This window comes from Alligator sinensis, unplaced genomic scaffold (assembly GCF_000455745.1).
Source record: "Alligator sinensis unplaced genomic scaffold, ASM45574v1 scaffold203_1, whole genome shotgun sequence".
NCBI lineage: Eukaryota > Metazoa > Chordata > Crocodylia > Alligatoridae > Alligator > Alligator sinensis.
This window is the reverse complement of record NW_005841949.1, coordinates 570,105-584,036: the sequence shown is the minus strand read 5'-3', so window position 1 is coordinate 584,036 and position 13,932 is coordinate 570,105. Positions and strand designations below refer to the sequence as shown.

The 13,932-nt window shown below is 49.3% G+C and overlaps 1 protein-coding gene across 2 annotated transcripts in view; it reads left to right on the top strand.

Moving 5' to 3' along the window:
* The window catches only part of ZNRF1 (zinc and ring finger 1), a 92,435-nt gene that overhangs the window by 76,147 nt on the left and 2,356 nt on the right, over positions 1-13,932 (top strand). For both annotated transcript variants that reach the window (XM_025199765.1, XM_006020228.3), the window contains exons 3-4: positions 7,952-8,057; positions 11,901-11,991. In XM_025199765.1, the coding sequence (XP_025055550.1) occupies positions 7,952-8,057; positions 11,901-11,958 (164 nt within the window). In that variant the 3' untranslated portion in view covers positions 11,959-11,991. The remainder of the gene's footprint in view (positions 1-7,951; positions 8,058-11,900; positions 11,992-13,932) is intronic.

The window sequence follows — 13,932 nt, the reverse complement described above, 5'->3', positions numbered from 1 at the left end:
TCTTTGGTCACTGGTAACCAGAAAGTGCCATCTTAAGCATTCATGACAGTGCCTAAGACCCCAGTGCTCCACCCCTCCCAGGCCAGGGGCTGGCTACACTGCTGTCTCTAAGCCTCACTCTACTCCTCAAGTACTATAGTACTTTCTGTTGAGCCTGGATCTTCTGTCCTCCCCCAGTCATCCAGCCAGGGATGTCTTCTTTTCACACAGCATCCCAACACTGGCTAATAGGGACACCCTTCTATGAGGGCCCTGAATCTGTATGATTTCTGCCCTGTGAGTGAAATTAGGCAGAGGAGCCAGTGACCTTCCTTTGCGCCCCCCCCCCCAACACCCCTGCCTCATGTGGGGGAGGTACCAGATGATACTCCAGCAAGGAAGCAGGTGAGCATGAGTAGAGACTTCTTCGCTGGATGCTCTGGTAGGGTAGCTAGCTGCGCTGGTGTCTAGGGCCTTGGTTATGGTTGGCTGCCTTGTGTTGCAGTGCTGGCAAGTATTCATAGAAAGAGTCAAGTGAGGCAGCAGTACAAATATCACATGGTTACACCCAGGTCTCCCCCTTTCTGAAAACTGAGAGACAGTCCTATAGTGTCCCCTGGAATCAGACAAGGTCACCTCCCAGTTCTTCCAGCATGGGTAGGAGTCTACCAATATAGCTATAGGTCAGATCTATTTCCATCGAGTGCAGCTCTTTTCCTATTGGGGCTGAATCCTTTGGACTGAGGCATCAGGACAGCAATTCTAGCCCTGACATATCCCATAACAAACTGGGCCAGCACCAAACAGGGGCAGGTTTTCATCTATAATATGGTTACCAGCTGAGAGGAAAGCAATTGGCTGGAGAATCTCCATGATAAACTCCCAATGTAAACCTCTGGTTTTACATACACACTTTTGTTCCTGGACAGACCTATCCCAGACTCTTCACTGCTGATCCCACACTAGGGAGTTAAAAGGCACTTTGCCTATAGTGTGGTATATACTTGCTTTGAGCAGCATTAACCAACGTGGACCCTAAACATCTGCAGTGATGCATAGCCCTGTCTATACTAATGCCCCTTTTACTTCTACCTTTAGGGCTGGATCACTTGTAGCGACTGTGTGGCATTTAGGACAAGTATCTAATGTGGAAACCCTTCAAGTGGAAAGAGTAGTATGGAATGAGCTCCTTTTGAAAGAGAAGGGCATGTCTGTTGCTTTGGAACAGCCTATAGGTGAAGCAGATCTGGCCCTTTGAAAGGCTTGTACCTTTAATTGGGCCACCGGATCCTCAGACAGCTGTCCTCTGCTACTGTGTTGCTAATGGTTCCTGCCAGTTTGCAGTAAAATTGTCTGAACTAACTTCCTCAAGGCGAGCTTCCTAGTGACACTGTTGAGGTGGGGTAGCAGCTTCCTTACTGTTGCCAAAGTGATTGACAGTCCAGAAAAAATAAGAGGCCTGCTGCCCTGGGCTGAAGTTTCTCAGGATCTTGCAAGAGTCGGGCCTGCCGTCAACTGGGCTAGATCTCTGCTGGAGTGGGGTTGGGGATTCAACCAGAAAAGGGGGCAGGGCTCAGTTCTCCAGGAGTCCAGGCTGATCTGGGGGTGATGAGGAAGTTCAGTCATGTTACTCTGAGTTTCAGCTTGAGTAGTTCTGTTTGCCCAGCCTGAAGCCCTACTGCAGGTTGTGTGAAATATAGCAGTCCTTTCTGCTTGCCTACAAGCTGCCTTGTATTGCTCTCTAATGTCTGTGTCCTCTACCCCAGAAGTGGTTGCATTTCCTTATAATGATGTTGGAAAGTTAAGGCTTTCCAGTCCAAGGAATAATCTCCAATAGCAACAGTTGCTTGGAAGAGTCATTGTCATTATAGAGCCAGTCTATACATTAACTTTCTCATCTACTATAGGATCTATATCGTACATCTTCAACCAGTCCACCTTTCTATTAGACATCCCTGTCCCTCCCACCACCCTTCCTATATAGGCTGTCTTTCCATGGATAGAGCCCTGCAAAATTACTGTAGAAACAAACCATAACTGCCCCAGTGATCTAGTGGCAGACTGGAAGCATGGAGGATGAGGGAGCTCTGAATGCAGGAAAAAAACTTAATAGTAGTTCCTTGCTGCCCTGCTATGCAGCATCCTCCCCTCCTTGGTACTGGTCTGTCTCTTGCTTCATTTTGCACTGCTCCCTTGGGTGCTGTTGACCTGCTCAGACCCTGTCTGTGACTTAGATCAAAAGGCTTTGCACTTAAATGGAGGAAATAAGCTTGGGATTTATAAATGCTGTGTTCAAACCAGGAGTACCTAGGTGTTGGCACAGAGGCCCTGCTGGAACTTCCAGGACTCTGCACAAGTGTCATAGAAACTTCCTCATATGGTTTTAAATTTGTGTCAGTGTGCACTTATCCCGTAGTGCTTTGTTTGACAATCCAGAGCACTAACAGCTTGATGTAGGCCAGTGCTCTCTTCCTTGGAAGGCTTGGGCCATCTCCTGGGACTCCCCAAGTAGGCTTGGGTCCCTCTGCTTTGAGTCATGCCCCACCTTCCAGGACAGGGCTCTTTTGTTAAGGCCCTGTGTTAGATACTCAGTCTGATGGATGAAACTGGAAAGGGCTTGATATCCACTGGTTACTTTTGGGGGCAGGGGTTGCTTTGCCTTGTAAATTGTGATTGGGATGACAGAGAAGCAGGGATCGGGGATTAAAGAAGAGGTGTGAGGATGGGACAGTCACAACTCTACACCTGTTGGCCATTGTCAGCAGCCCAGCAGAGCGTCATAGAAGAAGACTGAGCGTCATAGAAGAAGACTGGATTCGGGTAAGGTATTTGCCCAGGCATAGTGGGAAGCCAGGAGGATGGCACATACGGGATCGAGGTGGAAGTTGTCTCATGAGCAGCAGTGACCAGGAACTCCAGCAGAACAGAGGTGAAGTGTCAAGCTAAGTGACTAATCGCTGAGTCTGGGCAAAGCTGGGTGTGTAGGAAGGGGAGGCCTGGGTGCAGGCAGAGGTCAGGGTGACCTGGCATTGGGGTAAGGCAGGACAAAACCAGAGAGGGGTACAGAGAAGACGGTCTACATTAGGACAGATAGACTGTCACTGAATAAAGGAGGCTGTAGGCCACTGGCCAATGCGACTGTGAGCAAGGAGGTGGGTAGGTTCCATCATGTTAGTGCACCAGTGCCTGACTCGGCAACAGCATTGACCTCTGCAGTGATACTGGCCAGGGGATTTGTCATGGCTTTGCTGATGCTGCCATGCATTTCCCTGCTGTCCTATGGCTGCCCCTGTGCAATGGCCTTGGCATTGCTAGCAGACAAGAGGCTCGAGGAGAGGAGTTGGACAGTGTGTCCTGGGTTGGAACCTGTGTGAGAGGAAAGGAAAGGTGGGGGCTAAAAGTAAAGGTGATGCACAATAGCTAACCCTACCTAGGAGGGTCTGGGTAGTCTGGCAGGGGAGAGGGGCCAGAGTACCACAAAGCAGGCTGGTGCTAGGGTGAGAGCAGACCTGTTGGTGAGACACATTCTGCAGCAGAAATGGACCCTGCCCCTTTGTGCCCAGCTCTGAAGCTGGGGTAGCGTTCTCTGGCATAAAGGGAGATGGGGAAGCTTCTCTCCGTACAGGCTGCAAGCAGGGTGGAGGCTATGCGTATGGTGGGATTGACCAGCCAGCAGGGCGTGCTCTGAGCTATTCCCCTCAAGTGCGGCTTTCAGTGGGTGCTGTGAGCCTGGTGCCTGCGTGCAGCTCCGACGGGTTCTGGTAGGTGTGTGAGGTGTGGCAGCCCTGATGCAGGGAGGCAGCTGTGTGGCAAGCCCCAGGACTTCTGTGGCTCAGAGCTGCCACTGTCCTGTCTGGCACTGCCTGCTGCCTTGTGGGGAGGAATCTGACACAGCAAATGGTGTCATCACTGTCTGGTCTGGCTCCCATTGGCTGTGCTGCTGCCAGCTTTGCCAGCTTAGCATCTGGGGGAGCTCATGCCTTGGTTAACCCCTGCCATGAAGGCCTGGTCTGAAAGGCCCGGGGCGTGCTTGCCCCTCCCCCCTGCTACCAGTGGTGTGCTGAGTGGTGTGACCACTGTCCCAGGCAGCTGTCAGTGCCAAGGCTACATTGGTACCACACCTTCCCCATCACATGGGGGCCCATGCAGCAGAGCCCCTTGTGCGCTGACTGATGGACAGCATGAGGCAGGCAGCTCTAGAGCTGGGTGCTGTAAATCAGGTCAGGGGGAGGAGACTGTCCCTAAATCACATGCCAGGTCCCCCCCCTCCCAGCCTGATAAATTATAGAAAATGCTTTAATTATTGCTGGGCGGCTCCTAGATCCAGCAATCCATGCTCCCAGGCACCTCTGTGGGGTGTTGTGAGACTTCCTAAGCCAACCCTTCACCTCTGTGTCTGCCCAGAGCCATTTTTCCCTGGGAACAGCTCTTTGCTGGGGGAGCTGCAAGCTCCTCACAGATGCCACCTCTAGTTTTATTCCCTGCAGTGAATCTTGCTCTAGGGCTGCAGCAGCTGTGATCTCACCACCTTCCCTGCAGAGGATCCTGCTGGGAGATGCTGGTGCCTGTCATGCCTCCTGCTGGGAGTAGCCACCCCTGAGCTCCCCCATCCTGAGCTTCCTGGCAGTGTTCCTGTTGGAGCTCAAGCTAGATGTCTTCTTTGTGGGGTGGCTAGGGAAGTAGGAGCTGGGGCCTCTCTGCAGACCTTGGTGCTTATACCATGTCCTGCAGTGTCTCTGGCTGCAGCAGCTCTGAGCTCTAACACTGCTGGCCAGATGCTGTGACTGCTCTGGCAGATTGGTGCTAAAAATAGCCTTCTGTGCAGCAACTTCTGCTGGGGAAGATGTGGGCAAATGTGGCTGAAATCCCTCCTGCAGGGCAAATATGGATGCCATGACTTAAAGGAAAAGTATACCCACTTGTGGAGTTGCAGTGGGGAAAGGAGCTGGACCTTTGGCTCTCTCCGGCTCCTTTAAACTAGTAATATTCTCCCTGATGGAGAGGAGAACAGGGTTACAACGGTCACGATGGTTCTTGTGAAGGATGTGTCAGTGCTGATATCTGGTGCTAGGTATTGCCTGCCTGTCTGCTGCAGACAAGGTTCTTTGGGTAAATCTGATATCTTTTATTAGACCAACTAAATAGTTGGGGAAAAAAATTCTTAGCAAGCTTTTTGGGTTTAAAAACCCTTCATCAGGCTGAGGAAGCATCTGCAGTTGGTGTATGCTCTATTTAGTTGGTCTAGCAAAAGATATCAAATTTACCCAAAGAACCTTGTCTGCCTGTGTCCTTAAACCAACACGGTTACAACCTACATGCCTGTCTGCTGCTGCATTTGGGAACAGCACTGTCACTGCTACAACTCTGCTGCTGAGTGGCAGAGGGGAAGGCCTGGAGCCCAGTCCAGGCATCCACCCTCCACCCAGGCACTGTGCTACCTGGTGCTAACTGTAATCTTGGTGGGGACTTCAACCCTTGGGACTACATGCACTAAGCAGGGAGAGCATAGATGGAACAAGCTCCCCCAGTGCCCTGCCCTCTGACTGGAGTCCCCTGAGCTTGCAAGGGAGCAGTCATTTCTGCAGTCTATGCAGAGGCATGTAGGTGTAGCGGGGGCTGGGGTGTGTCTGGCTGCTTCCAGACAGGTCCATATTAAGTCCCAGGGTTGGCCAACATGTCTGAGTCCTGCATGTGCATCTAGTGACAGAGAAGCAATCAAATGCCAGCTGTGTCTGTGCCCTGGATGAGGGTTCCTTCCCTGCTTGCTTTGTGCCAGACCTGGGGCTGCAGTCTGTCTGCCCAGGAATGAGTCTGGGAAGGCTGGAGTCCCAGGAGGGGGCAGATATCTTGTTCCCAGGGTGGGTCAGATCCAGTTGCCTATGCTTGAGGGGTGAAGGGAGAGCAGGAAATGCCAGCTTGCTGCTGCGTCTACCTACCCAGAGCACATGGAGGCTGTTGAGGGTTTTCAGGGAGGTGTGAATTAAGAAGCTATTTTGGCACTTGTGAAAGTGAGGATTTGATTGCATTAACTTAAAACAGTGCCCTGTGAAAAGCTGTTTGAACAGTGTTTCCAAAGCACCTTTGTCTGGGCCTTGGGTTCCCCCACCTCCTTCTTTTACTCTAGACATGGGCTCCCTCCACAGCTTCTCCAGAGTGCCTCAGTCCCAGCCTGTAGTTTATGGGTATTCCCAGCCAGTCCTTCATGCTTCTGGTCTTTCTTCCCTACCTTTATGTGCTTGCATGCACACGCATGCGCACACTGCCTTTGCTTGCCAGTCTTCCCTGGCCTCCTGAGCAACAACCACTGCCTATGAAGATGCTCCCTTGCTGGCTTTTCCATGACCCTGTGCCCAGAACAGTGACCTTCCTGTGCTCTCCTCTCCATGTGCCACTCTAGAAATGGAGAGAGTAGCCTAAACTTGGAGGTGTCCCTGCATCCACACAGTGCGCAGAGATGGTGATTGGATTTCTGTCTTGTTGCCAAGTGAGTTGGAAAACCAGATGCCAAAGCAGCTTGTGCCTCGATGAGGGGAGCTGTGCTTTTGGGGTTGCTGCTGGAACAGTTTTTCTGCTTTTCCTGCAAAGCTATGGAGACTCCTCCTGCCCTTATACATCTGGATTTCTGTGGTCAGCCTGGCCTACCAGAGATGCATGTATGCTCTTGATGATGGCTCACCTGAGAAAGCAGTGCTTTAGAGCACTCACTTCCCTGTCTAGCGTAGGTCACAATTTGCTGACAATTACTGCTTCTCTCTGCCTGACCATAGATCCAGTATTGAAGAGAGCACCTCTGCTGACCCGCTGGTTTAGCTTCAGGTTCAGTGCAGCCTTGGAGCACTGTGGGAACCTGAGGACTGAACCCTTCCCTGTTGGGCTCCACAGTATGTGCACTTGCAACAGGAATTGCTTCATTTGGACACACTTCTAAATAGTACTTATTTTCTTTGGGGTTATTTTTGGAGGGCTTCTGGTTTTGAAACTCTCCAAAGGCACGTATGTCTGCCTGCTCATCCTCTGGAGTATTTCAGAGGCATTTGAAGCCCTCCAAATATTACATCTGTTCACACCCTGGATAAACTGCTTGCCAGTTGGTGAGAAGCACTTGCAGCAAGCAGGCTGGGTGTGCTATTTGTGGGGGCAGTGGGCATTATCTATTGCACATATTGTAGCTCTGTTCTTCTGTAGGTACTAAGCTAAGCAAACTTACTGGAGGGTGTTGGTCTCTGTGCCATATCTGATGCTCTGGGGGTAACAAGGAAGCCTGGTGGCTCATGCCGGGGACTGGGAGTTAGAAACTCTTGGTTAGTCTTGGATCTGCAACTCTGACCCTAGTCAAGTCATTTGGCTTCTGTTCCTGGCCCATTGCTCTTCAGCTCACTAGTGCATAGAAGCCTCTTTAATGTCTGTAAGGGGTATGGGAATCTTCTGATGAAAAGGGAAGAAGAAAAGCAAAATGTGTTACTCCCGGGGGTACTTACTGAGTAATATCCCTCCCTGCCCCAGCATGTTCTCAGCCCTCACAGAATTGGGGGCCCTTTCGTGTTCTGCACTGATGTGCAAATACTACTAATCAATGCAAAAGCCTAAGGTTATGCCCAGCTGAGAATAGTGTGCTGGACTTTGGGAGGGAGAGACTCTTGGCCCTGCAGGTACAAAGAGGCTGAAGGTCTGAGTCCAGCTAAGTGCTGTTGAGGGTCCTTGTAGCTTTGCCAAGAAAGGCAATATGGGTCCAGTCCACTCTGTGCTTGGACCTGCCTGGAGACATGAGCTCTGATGGTCTATTCTTCCAGTCTTTAGAATCAGTCCGCGCAGGATCTAGTTCAGGACAGTGGGTGGGTAGCACTCTCGGATGAAAGGGTGTGGAGCAACACAGGTCTGGTGCTTAGCCTGAGGATATTGCTTGGGGGTGACTGTCGTGGTGCATACGGTCTGCTTGTCTCCTCATCTCTCCTCTTTTGTGACCCCCTTTTAGATGACGTGCTGACTAAAGATGCGGGTGAATGCGTGATCTGCCTGGAGGAGCTTCTGCAGGGGGACACGATAGCCAGGCTGCCCTGCCTGTGCATCTATCACAAAAGGTACAGCAGCAGGCGCATGCCTGTCACCTGGGAAGCCAAGAGGTGGTATAGGGAAGAGGGTAGGGTGTCTTGTTGGTTCCCCTCACCTCAGGAGAACAGTTGTTGTCAGGTCCTGTTTGTACCTGGGAATTGCTGAAAGATGGATCATGTCCAAGGATGTGTGCGCTTTACTAACCTGCCTCCAAGCCCATTGCCAAGAATTCAGAGGATGGGCTTTGTCCCCAGCTCCACCTCTGGGTGGCCCAGGGCAATCTGTTGTCCTCCCTGTCCCTCTGGTCCCCTCTGCCAATAGGTACTAAACTCCACTCACTGCTCTGCCCCACATGGGTATTGTCAGGCTTAGTTTGTGCACAGCATTTTGGGGTCCTTAGAAAGACAATGCAGATGCTTCCCTGAGGCACCCTGAGCAGATGGGGTAGGGCCTGGGTTGGATACAGGAGTAGCTGCTGGTGGGGTAAGGAGACTGGTTAGGGGGATCTGTGCCTGCTATTGGATGCTGTGGGCTTTGTAGTTGCTTGTTCTCATGGCTGGCCATTTGCTGGAACTACATGCCCTCGTCATTGCCTCTGCTAGCTTTATATAGGCCTGTCCCCCCAGTCCCTACAGGAGCTATATTCCCATCTGGTTGGGGACTTACATGACCCTCCTATTGCCTGCAGACAGAAGACCGGTTTAACAGTCCCTGAAGGAGAAGAGCTTACTGGGGGTATGGGCCTTGTGTCTTCTTTGACTTGGAAGTAGCACTCAGTATGTGTTGTATTGCTAGCTGGAAATGACTGCCTTTCTCTTTGATCAAGGGCAATGTTTTGAGGTCTGTAAAGCAAATGGTTCTGTGTGCATCACTCTGGGTGCCTTGGTGCCTTCGGGGTGGCTCACTGGATAGACAAAGCACCACACGTGCACCCATGAATGGTCAAACCCATGCAAAAGGCTTTCTCGTCAGTAGCCCTGGTGTTAAATAACCTCATCTTTGCCTTCTCCTTGGCTGTTGAATAACTCACCCTTATATTCATGTACCTGTCACCCCCAAAATGCTCTCTGTTTATCTAGGAATAACTTCAGCATCACTGAAATCTAGCTGCCTCTTGGGTTGGGCAGCATTGTTTAGCTGAATGTGAATATTCTTCTCCATTTGAAGCTCCCAGGTGCTTTCAGGAGGCTAAAACTGAGGTCCCAAGGGTGATTTGCCATCCATTGCTAACGGCATCAAGGGATCTCGACAGCAAGGACACAGCACCTCAGCTTCACCTCTTGAATGACAGTGCCTCTGCTACCATGGTGTTGGTATGGCACTGATCTCAGTGGAAACCTATCCATTGAACAAGCAGCACTGTAGGTCTTCTTTGCAAGCTTCCAGTAAAAGTAGTGACAGGCCTGGCATAGCTTATGACAGTTGTTCTCAAACCTTTTTTTTTGCAGACCACTTGAAAATTGCTGAGTCTCTCAGCAGACAACTTAAACTTTTTTTTGTTCTACAAATCAAAGCACACAACTCCTATTTTAATATTAATAGGATATTAATATTAATAACGTAACTTGTACGTTACAAGTACAGATATTCTCGATTGTTCCCCAACCTTTCTGAGGACCACCTGAATGGAGCTTGTGGACCAGTGGTGGTCCATGGACCACAGTTTGAGAGCCTGTGGCTTATGAGATCCGATGGGCCTGCAGCACTGGGTAGTGTGGCTGGAAGACCACCTATAAGGATCTCGTTTGCTTCTCTCAAAGTGGAAGAGGACAGGGCACCTAACCCACATCAGGCAGGCCCTGGTGAATAGCTGACCACTAGCAGAATTGTGCTTCAGGGGCTCGCATTCCTTGGTGAATGGAAGGCACTCTGCCAAGTGTGGTGAATATATTGCTTACTTACTGAGAACAAAGCAGCAGTACATGAGAGCACTCTGAGGGTGAGTAAAGATCTAGGAAAACTCAGTGCCCTTGGGGGAGTACTCTTTGGTACTGTCTTTTCTGTTAGTTGTGTACCACAGTGTCAGAGCTCATTCTAAACCTGATGGATTTATCTTCCCAGCCCTTCTGCAAGGAAGGTATTATCCTTGCTGTACAGCTGAAGAAATTGAGGCATGGATGGACTAAATGACTTTCCTAAGGTCACGCAGTCATTGGTAGAGCAGGAAGTTGAATCTCAGCCTACTGGTGCCCTGTCTCCACATGGCCACTTCTCCAGCTGCTCCTGGCCCTCATTAAAGCCATCAGGAGTGTCGGAGTGACTGGAAAGCATTAATCAGGAACATGGGTGCTTAGTGTGGCACTGGCATGCTAAGGGTACATTCCCCATTCCCATCTTCAAGCATGTGGCATATAGCCCTTTTCTGTGCAGGGCAGGAATAATAATTCTGTGCCTGAGAATAATAAGGTGTTTCCTTTCTGTTTCTGGGTTCATATTGGGTCCTTCTTTCAACCTGGCTTTTGACTCATCATGCTGCATGGATCTGGTGTCCAAGCTGTGCAGAAGGCATGTGCCTCTACATAAGCCCAGTAGCCTTGGCAGAGTGGGAGGGGGGTTTGTATTTCATAGCCCAGTGAATCCTCCTGGTGGCTCAGCAGCCCCCAAGTGCCTGCTATGGCTAGGGAGAGCTCCTCCCTGCAATGCAAGCTGCTCCTGTCTCTGCAGGACATCCTCTCCCTCTGCTTCCATGGCTGTTGTCATAATGTGACCTCTTATTGCCTAGCTTGGTCTGTTGCACCTCAGATCCCTTCACCGTCCCCAGCACTCCCTGGGTGGCAGTATCCCCAATACCTCTACTGATCTCTCTTGCTTTCAGCAAGATGTTCTTGCCTTTGACGGCCCTTTTCCATGTGCTGCTCACAACCCTCCCTCCCTATGTGCCCTGCATAAGCCACAAGGGTCAGAGAAAGACGGTGTACGTGGTTCAGAGCATCTGGGGCTACTTTCCTGTTGTTCCACCTGAATGAGGTTTAGATGAAGCAGCAAAATGCCCTCAGGAAAATTATGATATAGATCTACCGTTAATTGCTTCTGTTCTAAGAGCCCTGGGATCCCCTGTTACAAACCGGAACTCCACTGAACCAGATGCTTTGTGCACGCAGAACAAAACGGGCTTACCCCAGAGACCTTGTTTTTGACCTACCTCACAGGCCCCTAAAATGTTATGACTTTCTTCTCCCATCTGTCTGGCTCTTCCAAGGCTAGAAACAAGCTAGTCTCCCTGTGAGGGTGGGAGCTCTCTCCAATGTGGCCTGCTTAGCACTCTCTTGCTTTTGTCCTGGGGGTGGGAGGGAGGGAAAGTGATATTTTGCATCTTTAAATTGAAGACCAGAGCTGGATTTGCTGTTGTCCAAAACTGATAGTCCTGAAACTACTTGGTGGCTTGGAATGGCCAATAAGATTTTTGTCTTTGTACATGCAGAGTTTCAGCCATCAGTACAGCTTCCTCTTGCCTTCTTTGGAGGGGTGAATCAGCAGCCTGGCGTGGCATTGTGGCTGTAGGATTGCTGCCTTCCAGATTCAAAAAGATAGTATTAGGCACTCTGTTTGGGAAAATAAAAAGCCAGCTGTACCTCTTCCTTATGTTGGGACAAGCCTGGTCATAGTCAGGCCTGCTGGACAGATAGATGTACACCAGATCTTGCAGAAGAAGCCTTTGTCCAGATGTCCACTCTGTGTGTCTGGAAGTTATTACTCTTGCTCTCTCACTCTGAATGGATAGTTCTGGAATTAGAATACAACTCTGGAAATCTTATTTGGTGAAAGTGTGTGTGTGTGGGGGAGGGGTCTGAGCCAAAAGAGCTGATTTTTACATTCCTGTATCTAAAATTAGGTCTCTCTTCTCTTCTTTCTCCCCGTCTTCTTTCTCTCAGCTGTATAGATTCATGGTTTGAAGTGAACAGATCTTGCCCAGAGCATCCTTCTGATTGACTTGCCAGGCATGCTTGCTGACTTCTTTCTAAGGTAAGTCTTCCTTTATAATATCCCCAGCACCCTTCTGTGTTGAAGGGGACATATAAAGGGATTTTAAGGAAGTTAGGCCATCTAGTCTACCTGTAAGTCCCTATAAAGATACAGGAACAAAACTCCATTTGCTAAGTACTTAGAAGACAAGTATCTGACAAAATGGGTTTGTCAAGAACAAGTCATATCAAACCAAGCTAACTCCCTTTAGGACAAAATAATGAGCCTTATGGATAAGGGAAAAATAGACAATACAATGCATGCTGTCCTGAGTGACACTTTCTTATGCAAAGTAGAGACGTGTGATCTAGAGGAAACTACTCTAACCACAATGGATTGGGGGAAAAAACTACTCTTGTTACCGAAGGCTAACTCTTAACCTGGAAAGATATAGCAAATAGGGTTCCAGAGGCACTGGTTCTGGACCTTGTACTAGTCCATATTTTTATTAGTGACCTGAGTGATGCATTGGTGATTATGTTTAGTCACATTGCAGGTGGTGCTAAGCTGGGAGGGGCTGTGTGCACTCTGGAGAACAGGCTAGAATTCCAGATGACTTTGATATTTGACCTTTCAAAAATAGTCTGAAATTAAATTAAATTCCATCAGGAGAAGTGCAGTGTGCTTGTGCACAAATACAAGAGGAGCAATGGCTGGCAGGCAGCAGTTTGGTAGAGAAGTATCAGAGGGTAATACTAGATCTCAAACTGAATGAGTCAATCATGCCATATTGCAAACCCCCCCCCCCCCCCCCCCCCTCATCTCCATCATTAGAGGCTTTCAAGAGCAGGTTGGATATATAAGGAATGGTTTTAGATGCACTGCGTGCATCTAAAAAAAATGTAGAATGCAGTGCATCTACATTTTAGATGCACTGCGTTGATCCTGCGTTGAAGCAGGGGGGCAAATTTAAATGCTCTTTTGAGGTCCCTTCCCTTCCTGCTTTTGCCTTTTGATAACAGGGGGCTTGGAGATGTCTGGAAGGTCTTGCACCCTCACAAAAAAGGCAGGAGCATGTTAAGTCATTTAAAAAAAAATCTTCAAAAAGTGTTGGTGAATGGAACAAAAAACTTCATAATGAACCACGAAACAAATGTGTTGGGTGGACCAAGAATCTCCATTCCCCCCATCTCTGCTGCCAGAGTAGGAGTAGTGTTAAAAGGTTTCATAGATTTCCTAGACATTGGGGCTGGAAAGGACCCTGGAAGATCATCAAGTGCAGCCCCCTGCCCCAGGGGCAGAAAGTCAGCAGGGGTCATAAGATCCCAGCAAGATAAGCATCCAAATTTCTTTTGAAGGCGTTCAATGTGGGTGCTTGAACCACCTCCGATGGCAGGCTATTCCAGACCTTGGGGGCTCGGACAGTAAAGAAATTCTTCCCTATGTCCAGCCTGAAACGGTCTTGCAGGAGTTTATAACCGTTCGGCCTTGTCATTTCTTGGGGCACTCTGGTGAACACCTCTGATAAACTTATAGGTGGCCATCAGATTGCCCCTGAGCCTGCGCTTTTCCAGCCTAAAGAGCCCCATAGCTCTCAGCCTGTTGTCATAAGGTCTGTTTTCCTGAGCTGAGTTTCAGTTTCTCTGGCTAGTCTTAAAATCTCCCAGCCTCAGTATGAAAAGCAAATAGGATCATTGTTTTCTATCAATGCTTAAAAAATTGGTGGTTTTAAAGTGAACTTGTACCGGTTAAAATGACAGCATAAAAATAGCTGCTGCTTATAGCTCTCCCTGGGTATATCTGTCAGAGCTGCTGACTTTGGTACATGTTTATTTGTTCCTCTCCTATAGCTTGTCTGGTTCTGTATAGCCCCCAAAGAAGCTGGAGTCTGTTCTTCTTTGTTCTGTCAGCAACAGAATTGACCCACAAGTTTCAGTCAGTTGCACCTGTACAAATCTACTACTGCCTAATGACTGCATAAGTGTCATGAATGCAGAACCT